Source organism: Lissotriton helveticus, chromosome 11 (assembly GCF_964261635.1).
Source record: "Lissotriton helveticus chromosome 11, aLisHel1.1, whole genome shotgun sequence".
Taxonomy (NCBI): Eukaryota; Metazoa; Chordata; class Amphibia; order Caudata; family Salamandridae; genus Lissotriton; species Lissotriton helveticus.
In genome coordinates, this window is record NC_136072.1 from 329,760,253 (window position 1) to 329,783,762 (window position 23,510).

The 23,510-nt window shown below is 49.6% G+C and overlaps 1 protein-coding gene across 2 annotated transcripts in view; it reads right to left on the reverse strand.

The window, feature by feature from the left end:
* Positions 1-1,263: 1,263 nt before the first annotated feature.
* The window catches only part of FARP2 (FERM, ARH/RhoGEF and pleckstrin domain protein 2), a 1,696,743-nt gene continuing 1,674,496 nt past the window's right edge, over positions 1,264-23,510 (reverse strand). Inside the window, exon 27 of one of the 2 annotated variants that reach the window (XM_078665691.1) lies at positions 1,264-3,455. In XM_078665691.1, coding sequence (XP_078521817.1) covers positions 3,365-3,455 — 91 coding nt within the window. In that variant the 3' untranslated portion in view covers positions 1,264-3,364. The remainder of the gene's footprint in view (positions 3,456-23,510) is intronic. The other variant, XM_078665692.1, reaches the window with a different exon arrangement.

The window sequence follows — 23,510 nt, forward strand, 5'->3', positions numbered from 1 at the left end:
GTCCAGCCCGAACTGCCAAGCCAGGTCCTCCCTGGACTGGAAACAAGCATCCTAGGACCGGTTTCGGGCTATCAGCCCTCATCAGCCAGGATAGCTTGATTCCAGTGGTATGGAGAGCACGGGACTCACATCTGAGCATACCCGTCCCACTCTGACAAATGCAAAAACAACAGTTGATGGACAGAATGCAGAAAAATGTCATACATTCTGCCCAGTACAGAGATCTGGGCCTAAGTCCATTGTTTTTTTGCTCACCATGCCAATCCAATGGCTTGGCAGTTCGGGCTGGACTGTTCCTATGAGGCACTGGGTCAGACTGATTTGCATATGGCCATTGTCTGAACTGGGGTGGCGGAGTGAGCTAAAGAATGAGGATGGATTAAACCCAGATCATTTGACTGGGGGTGAGTGCTTGCATTGTTCAACACTCCATCCATCATCCCCTTTGATTTTGCTTTGTTCCTGACCCTGCTAGACCGCATGGTTACTTAAGTTTATTGATGTTCGTTTGGAAAGGAGCGTTGGATGGGAAAGAACTCGAGAACTGCCCTTCTTTGACTTCTTTTTAAATTGCTTTGTCCTTATTTTCCAATCTGAGTTCAAGTGGAGTCTCTTTATCAGTCTCTTCCCTCAAAGCTTCTGATCCTGGTTAACTTCCCAATGTTTTTTTTAATTGCGCAGACAAGTACGCAGGAGGGCAGAGGGCAAACAGTTGAAGGGGATCTCTGCTTGCACTACCCCCCTACTGATGTGAAAAATGCCTTAGTGCTAGTGTCAGGGATCCACTCACCTTGAGTAGTAATTCTGTGCTGTGCCTATCTCCAGCATTGCACCACGCTGTCCACTTGATCACTTGGGACAGCTGTCCTTGCAGATGTAGCGAGTCAATGAAGCACTGTGACTTCAGCAAGCCAACTCTGATTGTTATCCCCCCTTTCAATTAGCTTTATTCGACAGATTAGTCATAAAAACACAAACATACACATTACAATTGCATAATATTAAGATGATAAATATACCATAGCTAAAACACTGTTAAAACAAAATATTAAACTATAAATATCTGGCGAATAAAGATCAGTAAAAAAATTTACTCATTCTGTGCATCTTGATCGTTGGTATATCTCCTTCCACCTTGGTCAAGTTACCCACTTATAGTGGAAGAACCTGTGAAACATTTTGATTCCAGAGAAATGCAAAAACACAAATGAACTTCAAAAAGGTAGAAAAATATTGCTATCCCAAAAACATATTGCAACAATATTTCGGATCTTTTTTCAAATTGTTTTTATTTCAGTTTTCATAATATTTATTTCAGCTCTTCTCAGTCCTCAGTGAGTAGTTGCATTAAATGATAATGCAACACTCAATTTCCAAATGGTTTAGAAAGAAAGTTGAATTTAATTACCAGCACATTTACATTTTCTACCAATTTAACACCCACTGCAGTACAGAACCGAGTCACAGATAGTTCTTTTTAACCAGGCTTAACCCATTCCTCCAAGTGTAATGTCTGCGAGAAACCTGTTTGGCAGCCACATTATGACAAGATATGAATAGTAATAGGTATCTAACTAACTCTTGTTTTTCACCTTTCATTTATTAAAATATCATTGAAATGTGTTTACCATACAAAATGTTATTTATACAGAAAAAGATAACTGGTATGACAGTGGGCACCTGTGTAATGTCTCTGTCTGCGTCCACAGAAGGAAACTACCTGGTGACAGTCTGCCTCCTGTCAAATTCCCTGCCTCCACCAGTGACATACACATGTTTAGTTAGCAGAGTATTAACTTTACAGTACAAATAGGAAAGAAATTAGAAAAAATAATAAATAAAATGCAACTATTAGTCTAACGAAGAACTACTGGCGTCCTAAGTCCCGTTCGCAGCTATAAACTCACACTTGGATCCCTAACATCCCAAGGGGCATATTATCAAGGGCCATATCGCCGCTTTAGCAGGACTTTTACCCGCTAAATCGGCGATACTTTTATCGCCCTATTAGCAAGCTCACGCTAACAGCAGTTAGCGACAGCTTTTAGTCGATAGCGTCCAGTGTGGGGCCCGCTTTGCATGTCAGCGATATTTATCGCTAATGACATGCAAAGTGGGCGTACCCAAACTGTTAGCGTCTGAAAACAGTCGCTAACACAGCTATCGCCTAATAGGAAGGCAGGCGAAGCGATAAAAATAATTGCGCTAAGCGCGAATATCGCTAGAAACTAACGCCTGCCCAGACCACTTCTTAACCTGTATTTCCAATGGGAGGTGGAGATTCAGTTTAAGTCCCCATTAGCGATAATGCCTAAATATCGCTGGATTGCCAGCGATATTCACGCATTTCGACGCTATCGCCGGATATTTTATCGCTTTGGAGATAAACGTTGCTAATAGCACTTTATTTCTGCGATGATATCCGGCGATAGCCAGCAATAAAAAAAATGCGCTAAGCACATTTAGCGATAATTATCGATATTTGTTGCTAATATGCCCCCAAGTTTTTTGTTCTGCAATTTTCCTTCTAGGAATCTTCCATTCAAAACCCTGGGGAAAGTTTTTCCTTCAGGTTTTAATGATCCACTGCAGCTCTAGTCCAAAGGCCTCTCAAATGACCAGACTGTTTAATTCGGTCAGCCATGCACTTTGACTTCATGACCTGTAAATACACAGAATAATGTTCCCCAAGGTCGCATCTGTAAACTACCAGCCTCCCGCACCCTCATCTTGCACGCACCATCCACATACATCCCATTTCGCTTTATACTTCTTGCCAGACTCCCTACTCTCAAATGTTTGGCTTTAGAAACAACATTTGACATGCCTTCCATCGCTCCTTGGGTCCTTCACAATGTGTTTGTTTTGACTTCCAGTTGATAAAAGCAGTACTAGATTTTTCAGGAAATGTTGCCCAGGGCACTAAACACGCCCATTAATACTATGTAATTCTTAGTCGACTGGTGTCTTTCACACAACAGGTTCCCTGTAACTCTCCAAAGAAGGAGATCGTATATCCAGTTTGTCCAATAAGAGAAGTAGGAAGGAATTTCACCAGCCAAATGTTCCTCTCCCACTATAGTTTAGCAGAAATAGTTCTTATAACGAACCTAAAAGGCATTCCAAATGTGAAACTGCACAGATGACCTCCTGAATTCAAGTTGGTCTCAAAATCCAGACGACGTAGCCCTTCCGCTTTTAGGTTTTGTGTGAAGTTTAAGTCTTTTTCCCTGTACAATGCATTCCCTTGGTCATCAAATGTCTACATGCCACGCAGGTAAGATGCACATCACACTCCCCCAAACCTCTGATATTCAACCTCCCTAGTATACACAACTGCAGAGAGATCCAGCTCTCGCTTCTTTCAGTTTGTGCTCGCCTCCTTGTCGTCTTGATGATTCAAAAGCCTGTTTCTTCCTGGATTACAAGTGGCTCCCTTTATCACTTCCAACCACCTGCAGAGACAAGGAGAGAGTCAGAGAACAGTGTGCCAGGGAGAATCCTGAAGTCATAGAGCTGTATAAGACCATGTGCGTTTCTTGGCAAATCTGAAGGCTGTCCCTCAAACCCTTCCAGATGCCAAAGGCCAACGCTTTAACAACCGAGGTGTAGATTACAGTGTCAATACAGTGTCTCTTGCGGCCTTTCAAATGCAGACGTTTGTATGTGATGTCACTGTGAAAACAGCATGGGGCACTACCTGCGAGTAGTGAGCTAGACCGTCAGAGCATTATGGTAGTGAATACTACTCATTCATTGCTTTATTTCGATCACAAAGGATCATAAAAGAACACAGCACAGTGCACATTAAGAGGCAGATAATTGAACATAAACAAGTAAAAGCATCATATAGAAAAGTTAAGATAGAGTCACATGAGTTAAAAAAAAACAGAATACAGCTGTCTGGGTCAATCCAAAAGCCCTACATCCCAAGTCTCACCAGTAACTCTCTTAGTGATCTAAACCAGGGGATCGAAGTTATTGATGGTGACTTAAATAGCTCAAGAAGTGGCTCCCTATATGGAAAGAGTTTGTCCACAGCCTATGCCAGAACATGGGAGGTTTATAGCTTAGCTAATGTGCTAGCTGCCTTTGTGCAAAATCCAGGTATAGTGGCAGCAGCGGGGTGCTTGCAGGTAAATCTACCAAAAATCTAATGAAACGGTTCTTAATTGTGGACAAACAATTTGTCATCCCAATGCCCCACAGTTAGGCTCCATAAAGTGCCCCACCCAAAACGTTTGTGTTATAGATTTCCAGAGCCGGTGCAAGTTGTTTTGTCAAAGTTTTCCTGTGTATTTTTTTTCCTCGTCCCAGCCCGTAGCTCCACCCCGCTCCCGCCTCCCAGCTGACCCTCCCTCCCACGGACACAACAGGAAGGAGCCGACTGACCCAGCGCTGTGACCGCCCTGACTCTGGCAGCATCGGTCGATCCCTGCGCTCCCTCTACAGCTGGTATCGTAGCGCCTTGCTAATCTGCCTATCTGCTGCTAGAATCATAGCGCCTTGCTAATCTGCCTATCTGCTGCTAGAATCATAGCGCCTTGCTAATCTGCCTATCTGCTGCTAGAATCGTAGCGCCTTGCTTCTCTGTTGATTCACAGCATAGCGCTTTACATGCCTGCAATTTAATTTGGTGCCCATTGAGACGACGCTTCTGCCCACATTTAGCTTGCTTTACTTAAGAAACTCCCCCTGGTTTCATTTTTGATCTGCTGCCGCCATTTGGTGAGTGTGCCTCGTCCCAGCCCGTAGCTCCACCCCGCTCCCGCCTTCCAGCTGACCCTCCCTCGCTCCGCCCCCTCTACTATCCACTTAAAACAGAACAGCTGACGCGCAGCGTTTTTGCGCAGCGGGCGCACCCCATGCGCGCCGAAGGTGCGCCAAAGGTATGCCCGTCTACGCCCGTCCGCGCTGGACCGCGCCCAGCGCCAGACCCCCTGGTCCCCGCTTCACCCATCCTCCCCGCATTACATACGACGCCTCCTCCCTCTTTGCACTCAACCCCGGCCGACTCACTAACTGCGCCCAAGCAGCACCAGGACACACCCATGGACCCTTCACCTGCCACTCGTGCAAATTCACCTGCGTCAAGTCCCAAACCAAATCCACAAACACCAAACAGAGAGCCAACACCAACCACCTCAAATGCATCCTTCTCAACACCCGCTCGGTTCACAAACACGCCATCGACCTTTGGAATCTACTCGACACTATTTCTCCGGACATCGCCTTCCTAACAGAAACCTGGATGAATGCCTCTTCAGCTCCAGACATCACCATAGCCATCCCGGACGGCTACAAGATCATCCGTAAGGACCGCCCCATCCAAACAGGAGGAGGCATCGCCATCGTCCACAAGAACACCATCCGCGTCTCAACCAGCCCAGATGACAACCTCGCTATCGCCGAACAACTTCACTTCCAGATCCACACCGACCCCAAGACAACACTTAGGGGCACCCTCCTCTACAGGCCACCAGGACCCCGTACAAAATTCAGCAAAGACATCACTGACTTTATCACCCCACACGCCCTCCCTTCGGAAGAATACGTTCTACTTGGAGACCTCAATTTCCATCTGGAAAAGAGCAACGACAGTAACACCACCACCCTTCTGGACAACCTCGCCAATCTCGGACTCAAACAACTTGTTAACACCCCCACACACTATGCAGGACACACACTCGACCCGATCTTCACTTCCAGCAAGCATATCTCCTTCACTCATACCACACCCCTCCACTGGACGGACCACAGCTGCATCCACTTTATTTACAATAAGACCTCGATCCACAACCACCCTCAACCAACTCTGCGAAGAAATTGGAACAAAATCCCCATCGACCAGATCTCAACATCGCTTCTTCAAAAACCCCCTGCCTATTCAACGAACCCTAACCAAGCCGCCATCAACCTCACACAATGGTTAACCCAAACCGCCGACAAATTAGCACCCTTGAAAAAACATCAAATCAAGCAAGGAAGCAAGAACGCCCCCTGGTTCAACGATGACCTTAAGAAGCTCTGTCGTTCCCTTGAGAAAACTTGGAAAACAGACCCAAACACTATCACCCAAGCCGCCTTCAAAAACGCCACCCGCAAACACCACCAACTAATCCGGACAGCCAAGGAATCAGCACTCAAAGACCGACTAGACAACAATGCCCACAACAGCAAGGAACTTTTCAACATCATCAAAGAATTCACCAACCCCACCGCCAGCTCTAACGACATCACCCCCTCTCAAGTCCTCTGCCACTCCCTTGCCTCATTCTTTCATGACAAAATCGCCGACATCCATAACAGCTTTGACAACCAACCTGTAAACCAGTCCACCACACTCACCTCTGAACCGTTACCCCCTCCGAATATCCTTTTCGAATGGAACCCAATCACCACAGAAGAGACCATTCGCCTGATGAACTCCATCCACTCAGGATCCCCTACAGACCCATGTCCCCATCACATCTTCAACAAAGCAGACTCCATTATCGCACCCCATCTCCGAGATGTCATCAACTACTCCCTTAACTCCACCACATTCCCAGAAAGCTGGAAACACGCTGAACTCAGCGCCCTTCTGAAGAAACCCTCAGCTGACCCCACGAACTCAAAAACTACCGTCCCATCTCGCTCCTCCCATTCCCTGCCAAAGTCATTGAGAAAGCCATTAACAATCAGCTCGCCACCTTCCTCGAAACCAACAAATCACTCGACTCCTCACAGTCTGGCTTCTGAGCCAAACACAGCACCGAGACCGCCCTCATCGCAGCAACAGACGACATTCGAACACTACTGGACAACGGAGACACAGTCGCCCTTATCCTCCTTGACCTCTCCGCAGCCTTCGACACAGTCTGCCATAGCACTCTGATACAACGCCTCAGAAACATCGGAATTCAAGGAAAAGCATTGGACTGGATCATTTCGTTCATCGCTGGAAGAACTCAGAGAGTCCGCCTCCCCCCTTTTAAGTCAGAGGCCACCGAAGTCATCTGCGGCGTCCCGCAAGGATCATCCCTCAGCCCCACCCTCTTCAACGTCTACATGAGCCCCCTCGCAACCATTGCACGTCAACACAACCTCAACATCATCTCCTACGCTGATGACACTCAGCTGATCCTCTCACTCACCAAAGACCCAACCACCGCCAAAACCAACCTACACGAAGGGATGAAAGAAGTAGCCGAGTGGATGAAGCACAGCCGTCTGAAACTGAACTCGGACAAAACGGAAGTCCTCATCTTAGGCTCATCCCCTTCCGCCTGGGACGACTCTTGGTGGCCAACGGCCCTAGGAAAAGCCCCCATACCGACGGACCATGCACGGAACCTGGGCATCATCCTGGACTCCTCACTCTCGATGACCAGACAAGTCAACGCCGTCTCATCTTCATGCTTCAACATCCTACGCATGCTCAAAAAAACATTTCGCTGGATCCCCACCGAAACAAGAAAAACGGTCACCCACGCACTGGTTACAAGCCGTCTGGACTACGGAAACACCCTTTACGCCGGTTCCACCGCGAAACTACAGAAAAAACTCCAACGCATCCAAAATGCTTCAGCCAGACTCATACTAGACATCCCCCGCACAGACCACATCTCCGCTCACCTGAAAGACCTTCACTGGCTCCCCGTCAACAAGAGAATAACATTCCGTCTCCTCACCCACGCACACAAAGCCCTATACGAACTTGGACCTGATTGTCTCAACACGCGCCTTTCCTTTTACACCCCCACCCGCCAGCTGCGTTCGTCCAACCAAGCCCTCGCCGCTGTTCCGCGCATCCACAAAGCCACCATGGGAGGAAGATCCTTCTCCTACTTAGCGGCCAAGACCTGGAATTCCCTTCCCATCCACCTCCGCCTTACTCAAAACCACCTAGCCTTCAGAAAACAACTTAAAACATGGATATTCGATAAGTAAACCTCCCCCCCCTTCCTCAAGCGCCTTGAGACCCTTTGGGTATGTAGTGCGCTATATAAATTCTGACTTGACTTGACTATTTTAGTTATGTTAGAAGTCTGGTGTACAGGTTGCATTTTAACATTCTCGATATGTGTTGCCCAATTTATTATTGGTGTCAGGCGAATGCCTAGATAATCGAAGGCATCAACTTGCTCCAAGTTAGTACTGCCCGCTAGCACAGGTCTTTTAGTGGGTTTTGCTGCTACTTTTCTAAAAATCATATATTTGGTTTAGATTCATTTAGCACCAGCCCTCGCCCATCGCAGAATTTAATAAAATAATTTCAAAGCTGCTGCAATCCCTGTGGCGAATTTGAGATTAAAAGTGTGTCATCGGCAAAGAGAAGGGCGGGCACTCTCTTATTGCCAATTTTTGGGGCATCACACCCATCTCTGTCTAAAAAATGTTCAACATCATTTATAAAAAGAATAAAAAGTGTGGAGGCTAGAACACAGCCCTGTCTTACTCCACACTGAACTGGGAACAGATCTGTAACTTGATTATTTGGGCCCCATCTCACCTGTGCTGTGTTCGATGAATGTAATCTAATTAAAATGTCTAAAAGATTGCTTGGTATGCCCTGCACCTTTAAAACCCTCCAAAGACTTGCACGTGGGACAAGGTCAAAGGCAGACCGCAAATCAACAAAGGCCACATAGAGCTTTCCTCCCTTGACTTGCACTTCTTTCCAGTAGATACACAATAGGCGAAAAGTGTGATCCAGGGTACTTGTTTTTGCTCAAAAACCTGCTTGAAGCTCACTCAGGGTACTGGACTCAAGAATCCAGTCCTGTATACGACCCAATATTTGCTTACAAAAGATCTTCTGCAGGGAGTCTATTAAACTAATGGGCCTATAGTTGGATGGCCTCGTTCTGTCCCCCTTTTTAGGTCTCGCAACCTGCGTTGCACTGCACAGCAGTGCTCGCGCAGGAGAGAGTCCTTTTGTCCAGGGTTCAGAAATGGACCCTGGATTTGCACACGCTCGTGCGTGTGTTTTTTGCCTGCTCTTCTGTGATTGGGCTTTGAGTGCGTATATTTTGTTAACCCACGGCCTATTGGTGTCTGTTACGCACACCAAAGCCCATATGTTTTCAATTATCGCGCACCACTCGCTGGTGTATTTTTTTTCTTCACAATAGCGATATTAAGCCATCAGTGGTCTTTTTTAAGCTCATCTCATTTGCTAGGATGATGTCACAAAGTCAGAGTTAAGATCTGATTTTTTTTGCGTTGAGAATCAGAAGTGTTCAGGGATATTTGTGTTATTTGGAATCTCGCCAGAGAGCAGCGCCTCGTCTCTCCCCTCCGCCACTCACAGTGTTATTTGGCATCTCGCCAGAGAGCAGCGCTTCGCTTCCCCCCCGCCGCTCACAATGTTATTTGGAATCTCGCAAGAGAGCAATGCCTCGTCTCACCCCCCCTGCAGCTCACAGTGCGCCCTCCCACAGTGACAAAGGCGGAAGCAGTGTGTTATCATGGCCAAGTGGAATTTCAGTTATGTGGCAGTGGCCTTCCACAGATTCCGCGGCTCTCGCATACCGTGGCTCACTCTGTGCACCCTTTCATAACTGCGACAAACAGGGCCTGTCGGCACGGGAAGGACTCCCCAGATGGGCTGATTCGGGACACACGACCACTGCCCGACAAAACGTGAGTATCAGAAGTGGTCAGTGAATTTTGTGTTGTTTGGAATCTCGCCAGAGAGCAACACCTCATCTCTTCTCCCCCCCGCCGCTCACTGTGTTATTTGGAATCTCGCCAGAGAGCAATGCCTCATCTCTCTCCCCCCCGCCACTCACAGTGTTATTTGGAATCTCGCCAGAGAGCAACGCCTCGTGTCTCCTCCCCCCCGCCGCTCACAGTGTTATTTGGAATCTCGCCAGAGAGCAGCGCCTCGTCTCTCCCCCCCCACTGCCGCTCACAGTGGGCCCTCCCACAGTGACAAAGGCGGAAGCAGCGTGTTATCATGGCCAAGTGGAATTTCAGTTATGTGGCAGCAGCCTTCCACAGGTTCCGCGGCTCTCGCATACCGTGGCTCAGTCTGTGCACCCTTTCATACCTGCAACAAACAGGGCCTGTCGGCACGGGAAGGACTGGCCCAGATGGGCTGATTCGGGACATACGACCGCTGCCCGACAAAACGTGAGTATCAGAAGTGTTCAGTGATGTTTGTGTTGTTTGGAATCTTGATAGAGTGCAGCGCCTCGTCTCCCCCCCACCGCTCACAGTGTTATTTGGAATCTCGCCAGAGAGCAACGCCTCGTCTCTCCTCCCCCCCGCTGCTCACAGTGTTATTTGGAATCTCACCAGAGAGCAACGCCTCGTCTCCCCCACGCTCACAGTGTTATTTGGAATCTCACCAGAGAGCAACCCCTCGTCTCCCCCGCCTCCGCTCACAGTGTTATTTGGATTCCCACCAGAGAGCAGCGCCTCGTCTCTCCCCCCCCGGCTCACAGTGTTATTTGGAATCTCGCCAGAGAGCAACGCCTCGTGTCTCCTCCCCCCCGCCGCTCACAGTGTTATTTGGAATCTCGCCAGAGAGCAGCGCCTCGTCTCTCCCCCCACTGCCGCTCACAGTGGGCCCTCCCACAGTGACAAAGGCGGAAGCAGCGTGTTATCATGGCCAAGTGGAATTTCAGTTATGTGGCAGCAGCCTTCCACAGGTTCCGCGGCTCTCGCATACCGTGGCTCAGTCTGTGCACCCTTTCATAACTGCAACAAACCGGGCCTGTCGGCACGGGAAGGACTGGCCCAGATGGGCTGATTCGGGACATACGACCGCTGCCTGACAAAACGTGAGTATCAGAAGTGTTCAGTGATGTTTGTGTTGTTTGGAATCTCGCCAGAGCAGCGCCTTGCCTCCCCCCCACCGCTCACAGTGTTATTTGGAATCTCGCCAGAGAGCAAAACCTCGTCTCTTCTCCCCCCCCCTCACTGTGTTATTTGGAATCTTGCCAGAGATCAATGCCTCGTCTCTCTCCCCCCGCCGCTCACAGTGTTATTTGGACTCTTGCCAGAGAGCAACGCCACGTGTCTCCTCCCCCCCGCCGCTCACAGTGTTATTTGGAATCTCGCCAGAGAGCAGCGCCTCGTCTCTCCCCCCCACTGCCGCTCACAGTGGGCCCTCCCACAGTGACAAAGGCGGAAGCAGCGTGTTATCATGGCCAAGTGGAATTTCAGTTATGTGGCAGTGGCCTTCCACAGGTTCCGCGGCTCTCGCATACCGTGGCTCAGTCTGTGCACCCTTTCATAACTGCGACAAACAGGGCCTGTCGGCACGGGAAGGACTGGCCCAGATGGGCTGATTCCGGACATACGACCGCTGCCTGACAAAATGTGAGTATCAGAAGTGTTCAGTGATGTTTGTGTTGTTTGGAATCTTGACAGAGTGCAGCGCCTCGTCTCCCCCCACCGCTCACAGTGTTATTTGGAATCTTGCCAGAGAGCAACGCCTCATCTCTCCTCCCCCCGCTGCTCACAGTGTTATTTGGAGTCTCACCAGAGAGCAGCGCCTCGTCTCCCCCCGCTCACAGTGTTATTTGGAATCTCACCAGAGAGCAACCCCTCGTCTCCCCCCACCCCCGCTCACAGTGTTATTTGGATTCTCACCAGAGCGCAGCGCCTCGTCTCTCCCCCCCCCGGCTCACAGTGTTATTTGGAATCTCACCAGAGAGCAGCGCCTCGTCCCCCCCCCCCCGTCCCCCCCCGAGCCTGCCTGCCACTCACAGTGTTTATTTGGAATCTCGCCAGAGAGCAACGCCTCGTCTCTCCCCTCCGTCGCTCACAGTGTTATTTGGAATCTCGCAAGAGAGCAATGCCTCGTCTCTCCCCTCCTGCTGCTCACAGTGCGCCCTCCCACAGTGACAAAGGCGGAAGCAGCGTGTTATCATGGCAAAGTGGAATTTCAGGTATGTGGCAATGGCCTTCCACAGGTTCCGCGGCTCTCGCATACCGTGGCTCAGTCTGTGCACCCTTTCATAACTGCGACAAACAGGGCCTGTCGGCACCGGAAGGACTGGCCCAGATGGGCTGATTCGGGACATACGACAGCTGCCCGACAAAACGCAGAGCCCTGAGAAACGGGCAAGTCTTCAGTACCCAGGAAGGGCGCTTGTTATGACTTCATGTTGCTGTAGCATGCCGCCGCCTACGTGTGCCTGATAGATACTGGCTTCTTTGGGGGTTGTAGTTTAAATGGAGCCCCGGGACGGAGACGTGGGGGGCTGTGACCCAAATCCGTATCAACAACGGTCACCAAGAGAGATTATAAAAGCGTGATGCCTCTTTGAAAGCCAAACTGTAGAGCATTTTTTGGGATGTATATAGACCTAGGGGGAAGCAATAATCTTCGGTTCAGATATTAGCATGTTTGCTCGTTTGTATACAGCGTACGTGTGGTGTAACTGTGCTTCTGTGTGTGACCACCCACATGCGTTTGGTACGCTTCCACACAAAAATTTAAAAAAATCCCTCTACCTAAAGTGCTTGCTGCCACAGCCTACTATTTCTAGGCGCTGTGAATAACTAGGTGACTCTAGCCACCACGGAACATTTGGTGGATCTTGAGAGATGAAAGTAAGAGTCAGACTGCCTGCCATGCCTCGTAGCTGTAAACTGTATGTGGCGCAAAAATGTCAGCAGCAACCGCCATAACACCCTGAGTTGTCTTATCTTCTCACTAACGTGCAACGATGAATTGGTGTATATGCCTATTTGATATTTCATCTATAAAGACCTGTGTGATTTTGGTCTATGCTGTGTGTCCGGTGTGTGTGCTGTATGACCGCGTGTACGGATGTCACTGCCTCTGTCTGGGTGCATGGGCTTGTGTTCAGTGGTCCACCCTTGCCTTTCATTTCTCTACAGAGAGAGCTCCTGTAGCCATTGCTTTAGAACAATGTCATGTGAGATGGACCCTGCTTGCAACTAGAGATGTGTGCAACTAGCAGCGCTGAAAATTCGGTGTTTGACGAGGCGGCGATGTCTTTGACATACTCACTCGACAGGGCTTGAGCACACCTGGTTGCTGTAATGCCCTTATGTTGTTATGTGATAGGTTTGGAGGTACCCAGCTGGCAGGTTGCACAAGTCATCGTTATAAGATGGGCTGCCCAGTTATCTGTTCAGGGATGGCAGCGTCATGCCTAGCCCTTCTTCTATGTCAGCTCTCTGAACTTCTGGTTCTGTGTCCCTGAAGATTTGTTTCCTGCAATTCACACTGCGGAATTCGCCAGTTCTTGCAGCAGGCAGTCCTAGGACTCCTGCTCTCAACCCTGCCAGTAACAGGATAAGCACCCCTGGGTGGCCCTGTCCATCATTAGACATGGCAACACTCCGTCTCACCAAAGCCTTCTTCCTACTGCAGAACAATGTAAGCCAGAGCCTGCAGCTTCTGGTCGAACAACTGAGTATTTACTCCTGTGGCAGCCCTCCACATTATTAAATTTGAGCTATTGGTGTTGCATTATTTAGCAATGCCAATAGTTCAAACTTAAATAATGCGAGACCTATTACATTGTAAATTCTTTTTTAGAAATGGGAACAACCTCTGCATTCTTCCATGATGGAGGAATAGGGATACCATTGAGAATTGAATTGGTCAGAAAATGTATATAAAGACCCCAGAGTGTAGTATCCTCCTTATAAAGATCATTTGTGAATAACTAGGTGACTCTAGCCACCACGGAACATTTGGTGGATCTTGAGAGATGAAAGTAAGAGTCAGACTGCCTGCCATGCCTCGTAGCTGTAAACTGTATGTGGCGCAAAAATGTCAGCGCATGCGCGGGGGACCATGATCTGGGTGAGGGCGGGCATTCCCTTTATATGTGAAGAAGCAGAAGTAGATCGAGAGGGCAGGTATACGCTAGTATGAGGGAAGTTGAATGGTCAGGAGGTACTGTTAGGATCACTGTATGCCCCGAACTTAGACCAGCCATCCTTCCTAGCGCGGCTGGCTCAGGTCCTCCACCCCTATGTTGGGCTCCCTTGGTTGCTTGGTGGGGATTTTAATATGGTACTGGATGTTCAATTGAACAGGTCTTTTCCCTCCCTCCGCGCTGCAGCAGTAGCGTCCAATGCGCAAGCGTTCAGGGATTGGCTTTCACACTGGGTGTTACAAGACTTGTGGCGAGTACTGCACCCAGACGACAGAATTTATTCTTACTACTCAGCAGTCCATGGCTTACATGTCCGGTTGGATATGATAGTGGGTTCTCAGTCCCTGCTCCCGCTTATCGCCCAATCGGAATACCTGGGGAGGGCACACTCCGATCATAATCCCCTGTGGTTTCAGATCAGTTGGGAGGTGGATCGCCCCCACCTGTCCCTACGTGGTGGCTGCAGCCTAGTGCGCTAGAAGATCCTGAGTTTCGCTTGTCTCTAAGAACAGCTATCCTTGCATATTTCGAGGTCAATGAAGGGACAGCAAGCAATGCCATGGTGGAATGGCATGCTCACAAAGTGGCCATCCAGGGGCACTGCTTGGGGGCCACGTGGAACATACGTGTGACGCTCTCAGCCTCCCTGGCGTGCCTTGAGGCTGAGCTCCGACGTTATGAGCGGGAAGGGGAGGGGGGGAGGCAGGCATTCACACAAACTGGGGGACCTTCGCACCCGACATGCAGAATTTGAATTTGAATTTAAAATTATTTATTAAGCGCACGTTCACCAGCGGTTTCATGGCGCTGCAACTAGCAGATAACAGGGCAGGAAGGTAAAAACTAAGCTAAGGGAATTAGTACTGCAGGAGAGCTAATTAAAGAGCAGAGCTTTTGGAGAGGTTGAGGTGTCATAATTACGCAGCGCACACAGCCAGAACGCATGCTAAGGCAGACAGAGCAGGCCATCTGCTGGCCTGATTGATAAAGCAAGAGGGGCGCAGTGCCCCAATAGGAGCTCTCCGCACAGCGGGTGGAGAGATGGTATAGACACAGCACGAAATCCACCGTGCCCTAACATACCACTACACACAGTTATACAAAGCCCAGGGCACTAGCCCCGGGCATATCTTAGGAGAGTTCCCCGATTCTGTCCAACTGCCCACGGCTTCCGAGGAGCAGAAGGAAACACACAACGCCTCTCTCACACTGGAGGAAGTTGGGGAGGCGATTCAGTCCATGGCGTCCGGGAAAACCCCAGGGCCGGACGGCTTGCCCACCGAATACTATAAAGCATATCGGGAAACTCTGACGCCACTACTTCACCAGTTATATACCGAGGCGGTCGAGGAACGATCACTGCCCCCTTCTATGCTGGAGGCGTTTCTGGTCTCCCTGCCTAAACCGGACAGGGATCCTACCGAATTGGGCTCATACAGTCCTCTGGCGATGCTAACCGTGGACTATAAGATCTTCGCAAAGCTGTTAGCGGAACGGTTGGCGCCAGTGGTCCCCCACTTAATTCATACTGACCAAAACAGGTTTGTCCCTGCGAGATCCACGTCATTGAACCTCAGGAGGTACTTCAAGGTGGCAGATGAGGCCACACGGGAGTGGCCCAGGGCGGGATGCCTGATTCTGGACCTGGAGAAGGCGTTTGATTGCCTAGAATGGGGCTACCTATCGGCAGTGTTGGCACGCTACGGGTTACACATAAGGTTCCGCCACATGGTCGACCTACTATACAGGAACCCCGTAGTCCGGGTGCGATTGGGCCCCTACATTTCGGAGGCGGTGGCGGTGGGCCGAAGCACTAGACAGGGGTGCCCTTTGTCCCCGCTGCTGTTTGCGCTAGCAATTGAGCCCCTGGCCGTAGCTATACGTGCGATTCCCGGCGATGGTATCCCGATGGGAGAACCAGTCCATCAGGTATCGCTTTACGCTGACGATCTGCTGGTGTTCGTGAGGGATGTGGGGTGCATACCTGAGCAGCTGGCCCCGCTGCTGCACACCTTTGCTGCCGTCTCGGGGCTCCGAGTGAATGCGGGCAAATCCTGCCTTTACGCCTTCAGTGAAGGAATGGAGGACCCGGGGTACCACCTTGGCGGTACGCGAGTGCAATGGAGAGAGGGTACCTTCAGATACCTGGGGATACAGATCTATCGCCGCCCAGATTACCTGTTCGATGGGAACCTTGGTAGGGTGGTTGCAGTGCTGAGGTCACGGGTACGCTTCTGGAGCACGCTCTCACTGACGACCACGGGCAGAGTGGCGCTTGCTAAAATGGTCATGCTTCCCCGCCTCCTGTACTATTTTGCCAACCTGCCGCTATTCATTCCGGCTTCCTTCTTTACCATGCTTAACAGGATGCTGTAGGACTTTATCTGGGGCACCTCTCGGCATAGGCTGGCGCTAGAAAAGTTGTACCTGCCAACGGACCGGGGGGGCCTGGCTACCCCTTGTTTTGAACACTACTACCTGGCCGCGCAATTGCAGTGGGTCGCTTGTTGGTTGGCAGATAGAGGAAGGGACGACACAGCCACGGTAATGCCACCTTACTCACTAGAGCGTGTACCCAAACTTTTCCACCCCATAGCTGAGGTTGAGCGCCCATCACCGCTCCTCCTGGCGGTGGCATACAAGTGCTACCGAAGGGCCTTATATCTCACCCGCAGCACAGTTCCGTAAGCGCCAGCTATACCCCTGGAGGGTTCGCCCAGTGGTGATGGGGGTCCTCACGGCCTCTATGCTTGCGGAATGGCATGAGGCAGACATCCATACTCTCGGGGACCTATTCAGAGAGGGGGAGCTCGCGACATACGAGACACTGGTAACGGAGGAGGGGATTCCCCCGGGGGGTTCCTAGTGCACCGTTCATTGGTGGCGAAGCGGACTGCTTGATGGGGAGACATAACCACAGAGCCCAGGCAACATTTAACCATGCAGTACCTACATGATATGGGGAGGGGCAGACACCGGGTTCGCTGTTTTGCGGCATCCTTAAGGGAGCACGTGGGGTTAGTTTAGGTCCCCTCAGAGGCAAGTGGGAGCTGGACATGGGGCGGCCACTAGCAAACAAGGAATGGGAAAGGGTGCTTAAAAGCCCGGTACGCATCCCCAGAAACATGCGATTTCGCCAGATCCAGCTTTTTATTGTCCACATGGCCTACCTCACGCCCGAGCTGATCAACAAGTACTTCCGCCGCAATGATGCGCTCTGCCCGAGGTGCAATGAGTTAGGAGCGGGGTTCCTACACCTGCTGTGGGGCTGCCAGGCGCTAGGCACTTACCGGCCCGTAATCAGCGAGCTGCTGTGGAGTTGCACAGATCGAACCATACCCTTTGACTGGCCCGAGTACATCCTGCATCATTTCAAGTGATCCCCCAAAGACAAGGTGACATCCCGTTTTCTGTATCTAGGGCCGGTGGTAGGAAAGAGCCTCATCACAAGCAGATGGAAGGCACATGACCCACCATGTGCACGGGCATGGAACTCTTCCTTTCAGGCGTGGGCCAGAGTCGAGTGGACTGCCATCCGCAGGGAGGAAGCGCTGGGGTCCGGAAGGAACCCAGAGCGGCACACTGGGAGCAACTGCTTAGGGCGCTACAACAGACGGGTAGGGTGGGGGGCACAGGTGACACGGAAGGGGAGGGAAGTGCGCGCATGGGTGGATGCGTGCTAAAGCTGTTCTCCTGCAGGGATAGTCTGACACTCTTCACTCCTGCTATACTAGGTCATAAAGACAACTATGATAACATAGCCACAGATAGGGAGCACGCGAGTCGGTTGAGGGAGGGTGGCGAGTCGGGGTCAGGGGCAGGGAAGGAAAGGGAGTGGACTAAATATGAGGTGCCTGCTGTCACAGTTAATGTTTCTTGTTTATAAATGCACTGTCTGTTTGCAGGTCCAAGGTGGAGGGCCGGCCTGAAGCTGCACGGACCTTTGAGTGGATAGCACCCTGGTTCTCATAGACGGTCTCAGAGCCGGCATCAGGACTGGTGTAATGTAGCCCAGTTCACTCTGGGCGACCATCTGTGGCTTTACTCACTATCCAACTTGAATGCATGTAATGTACCATGATCATGCGTTAATGCATTGACGAATTACCTGTATTGAGTGAGAGCTTTCAAAGCTGATGTATATGATGTAAAATGTAACTTTAAAATAATAAAAACAGATCTGACAAAAAAAAAAATCTACATTGTAGAAGCTCCATTTTATCCGAGATACTTCCTATTGCACATAGCACTCACAACTGTGATCCATAAACAATGGAGTTCGGGACTCTCAGAGCCCCTACTAATGGAGAGGTGCCAATATGTAATGTCATCTGCGGGCACATACAAGGTAATCACATGTCTATATTGGTGGCTCCACAGAGCGGAACTGCCCCCACTAGTCAACTTACGGACACACTGTGAGGAAGGCTTAGGGACCCCCATAGATTAAAAAGCCAGGGAGAGAATCCTATGTCGAGTTCCTAAAATCTCTAGAAATGCCCGCTTTAAGTTGATTAATTTCTATGTGGGTATATAGGGCATATCTCACGCCAGGAAGGATAAACTGACATTTTGCGACGACAGAGGCTAAGATTCCCTGCTGTGGTGAATTGGGGCTGAATTACTCCACATTTTTTGGAGCTGCCCGGAGCTGAGCATATTCTGGAAGATGGTGACGGACACATTGACTGAGTTAATAGGGAGGGAGTTTCATTGCACGCCTGGACATTGCCTACTCCACTGGTTTCCACATACACCCAAGAATAAAGTAACAGGCGCCTTCAAGACCTGGCACTTCTCTTGGCTAAAAGGGATATAGACCAGAACTGGAAGACACAGAGAAGTCCCAGTGTGGAGGGATGGAGAAGGGAACTCCTACGATGGGCGGACTATGAAGGGTCAGTACGACTAAGAGAGGCCAGAGGGGGCCAGGGATCCCTTCAGGCTGCTACGGCATGGGAAGCAATAGTAGTAGACCCGAAACAACTGGACCATCCAATATCCGAGAAACAGCTGCTTGAGCCCTGAGATTCCAGGCTCCGGATTGAATGGGTTCGGAGCAACGAATAACCCCCTCCAGAATGTGTAGGCTTGAGAAGATACTCCTCGGTCACTGCTAAAGATCACCTTCTCTGCAGGTATTCCATACTTGGACAAAATCCCCCAAAGTCGGTGATGAGTTTTCAGACATCACAAAATAAAATGATGGACGGAGTGGTGAACCTGTTCAAACTCTCACTCCAGTCACAGATTCTTTTTTTTAGGACGTGTGCCCTGTAGGACAAGTATGCAGTCAGCATGAAGACTGCACCCTTTTGATATCAACCTAAGATGAATCATCACTGTTGCAAAGAGAGGTCATACTGACACCAAATTTCCCACTGTATAGTCCTCCTGGAGCCGTATTACAGAATGTAACCCCGAGACACATGGGTTATTTACACCAGCTCCTTGCACCCCTGTAGCAATATAGATGTATGAAAGGGGCTGCCATTCTATATTGAATACGGGTCGGCCGGCACGCTCACAATGGGGCATTCTCTTATTTGCATGGGCTTTTGAACCTGTGCCATATAACAGAAGCTGCTGTTGACGGCAATGACTGGGGCACCACATAGAAATGGCCTTTGGGAGGGGGAGTCCAAGGGACCCACCCAGGCACTTCCCTGCAGGTAGGTGCAGTAACCCACTGCACCTCCCGGCGTGAGAGTGCCCTCACCACTTTTCAAACAGAAGCCCGTCTGCCTCTAGTGAAAGACGGGCACAAACGCATTTGTCTTTTACTAATGCGCGTTCTTTAGCGCGAGCGTGAACTGGCAAAGTTCTGTGGGCGCAGTGATTTTTTGTGTGCAATTGGGCACACTGCCGTGGTTTGCACTGATCTCACGCTCCTAAGGGTGCACCCCGACGCAAATATGGCAGTATTCCCGATATGAAATTCGAGGCCTGATGTCTAGTAAGGAAGGCAGGCAGCATGAACCCCAGATAGAATATATATGTGAAAAAAAGCCTTTAAATAGCACCCTCCAGACCTTTTGCAGAAAACAACAGCTTAAAAACATCTTTAATCTGCACAAATGAGAGAAAGCAAACTCAACACTGTACCTACATTTTTGTTTTCATTTAATTATTTATTCGGGTTGATATCTCCTTCGTTGCAGGTGATGAGGAGTGACAATTCCCGAACACTAAAGATGCCTTTCACTAGGTTTTTTATTACATTTCCCCGAATAATTGAGCATTCGGGGTTTAGGTTATGATCTGTGTGATAATGGCACCTTTCCATTGCAATATGTAACTATGCACCATCCAATCGTCCACCCACGCGCTTGCATTCATACTTCCATCCACCGACCAGGGTATGGCAAAAGAACGAGGACTGACCCTGAGGTGAGATGTATAATAGAAGGACGTGACCTGAAGAAGCGGCGAGCTCATGTGGGGTTAAAAGACCCATTCCCTGCTTTACCAGTGCATCCTAGAAAGACAGGAAAGGAGAGATAATGGCGCGCACTGCACAACAGGCAAGAAGGCACTCGAATTGGGGATAAAAAACAGAAAGGGCCGTTTCAATGGAGCACCTGCTGCGTCATCCAGTGGGCGCAGAAAGGTTATACCCAGATGATTGGACGAGAGGTGGCAAGTGAGAAGAAAGAGCCATGGTCCATGTCCTGTGGGCAAACAATCGTCCTTCAGTTTGTTGCAGCGTTCTGAAATGCCTGGTGTTGCAAGGATGTAAAGTCACCACCGGCAACACAAACTGGTAGAGCAGAGCCTTCGCATAGTGCATGCACTTAGGACGCATCATGGTACAGACCCAGACCAATGGGCATGCAGCCCATTTAGGGGTCGCACCTGCGACACCTGGACTGCCCATTGCTACCCCTGGCACTGCTCCTTGCTACCCCTGGCACTGCTCCTTGCTACCCCTGGCACTGCTTTTGCGACCCCTGGCCTCAGAGGTGGCAAAATCAGTGCCTGGAACACAGTGGCAGCTCTTTCAAATGGACACTGCTTGGAGCTCCACTTGCCTGGTTTCCGTGAATTTTGTATTATATTCACTATTAGTGTAATAAAAAATGGAGTACGTTAGCTGGAATATAACCATATCTGGAAGCTACGGTAAGTACAAAATGCTATTGAATATATGCTGTATGCATGCTTGTGGGTGGGAGTGCATTTATGTGTGTGAGATTGTGTGAATGTGTAAGCATGTGTGTGTGAGTCAAAGTAAAGGTCACGTGGTGTGCGAGTACCCCTGGTAGTTTGGTGAATTGACATCCATGATGCAGCCATCAGCAAGCGTAGGAGCAGAGAGTGCTGATCCTAATAGAACCTTATAAATACCTATGCCAGGCCCCATACATACGGTAAAAATGTGTTTCACGGTAGGAATGCGCTGATACTGTATGGGCAGGAGGTCCCTGTGTGGAAATCACAGATAATCTCTGTTAGCATAGGCTGAAACCATCTTGTCAGCTATGAAATTCTCCTGCCCTCTGCTGCTCGTCTTTTTCCCTGCTTGTGCTGTCTATTTTAGTTAACTTCCTGACTCAGCTAAAAGCAATATGCATGCTAAAGAGTTTGTAGTTACCAGACCACCTGGTCTCAGACTCAACTGTCAATCTCTTACTACTGCCATAGGCACTCCTGCTCCCCCTCCCACTTTGCTGACTAACGGATTTCCCATTTGCCCATGTTTGTCGGTAGTTATTCCTGTGTAGGCCTGTACCTTCTATTTGTAACTAAATGCTTACCAGTGCAGAAAGCTCTGTATAAAAGGCCCATTGTCGGTGTAGTCAAGTCACTACCTCCTGGAACACTTGAGGTTGTTGCATGGCTGTGGTCTCACTCATGAGTGAATAAACTTGTTATTTTGAATTTCAGCTTCAGTGTCTAGCTCTATTTTGTTGGACTAAGGGCCCGTGGACAAAGATAAGGGTGTGCCCCTAAAAAGGCACTTTTCCACACCCGGGCCATGAAATAAGCCAGCAATATTTAACAGAAACTGAGAGACAGAGCAGAGGGCTCCGTTGGAGGAATGAGACACTAGAAGGAGGACAGTGATTTGAGGATGATTAATGTTCTTTCCTAACTGAGCCTGTCTACTCCATTAAGAAAGAGCATTTTAGTGCATGGCATCCCCTGAGCGACTTAATCAGTAAATCTCTGTGATGTTTCTGATGGCCGCTCCCTGTGTGTCAGTAAATCCCCCTTATGCTCCTGAAGGCCGCTGCCTGTGTGTCGTAAATCCCCGTTATGTTCCTGATGGCCGCTCCCTGGGTGTCAGTAAATCCCTGTTATGTTCCTGATGGTCACTCCCTGTGTGTCAGTAAAAATCTGTAATCTTCCTGATGGCCCCTCCCTGTGTGTCAGTAAATACCCGTTATGTTCCTAATGGCCGCTTCCTGTGTGTCAGTAAATACCCGTTATGTCCCTGATGGCCGCTCCCTGTGTGTCATAATCCCCCTTTATGTTCCTGATGGCCGCACCCTGTGTGTAAGTAAATCCCTGTTATGTTCCTGATGGCCCCTCCCTGTTTGTTAGTAAATCCCCGTTATGTTCCTGATGGACACTCCCTGTGTGTCACAAATCCCTTATGTTCCTGATAATCGCTCCCTGTGATTCAGAAAATCCCCATTATGTTCCTGATGGTCCGCTACCTGTGATTCAGTAAATCTCCCTTATCTTCCTGATGGCCACTCCCTGTGTGGCATAAATCCCCTTTATGTTCCTGATGGCCACTCCCTGTCATTCAGTAAATCCCTGTTATGTTCCTGATCGCCGCTCCCTGTGTGTCAGTAAATCCCAGTTATGTTCTTGCTGGCCGCTCCCTGTGTCTCAGTAAATACCCGTTATGTTCCTGATGGTTACTCCCTTTGTGTCATAAATCCCCGTTATGTTCCTGATGGCCACTCCCTGTGTGTCAGTAAATAACCGTTATGTTCCTGATGGCCGCTCCCCATGTGTCTGTAAATCCCATGTTATGTTCCTGATGGGCGCTCCCCATATGTCAGTAAATATCTGTTATGTTCCTCCTGCTCCATGTGTGTCAGTAAATCCCTGTTATGTTTCTGATGGTCGCTCCCTGTGTGTCAGTAAGTACCCGTTATGTTCCTGAAGACCGCTCCCTGTGTGTCATAACACCCTGTTATGTTCCTGATGGCCGCTCCCTGTGTACCAGTAAATGCCTGTGTTGTGTTCCTGATGGCCACTCCCTGTGTACCAGTAAATACCCGTGTTATGTTCCTCATGCCGCTCCTTGTGTGTCAGTAAATTCCCGTATGTTCCTGATGGCCGCTCCCTGTGTATCATGAATCCCCTTTATGTTCCTGATAGCCATTCCCTGCAATTCAGTACTCCCCGTTATGTTCCTGATGGCTGCTCCCTGTGTGTCATAAATCCCCTTTATGTTCGTGATAGCCATTCCCTGCAATTCAGTACTCCCCGTTATGTTCCTGATGGCCACTCCCTGTGTGTCATAAATCCCCGTTGTGTTCCTGATGGCCGCTCCCTGTGTGTCATAAATCCCCTTATGTTCCTGATGGCCATTCCATGCAATTCAGTACTCCCCGTTATGTTCCTGATGGCCGCTCCCTGTGTGTCATAAATCCCCATTATGTTCCTGATGGCCGCTCCCTGTGTGTCATAAAT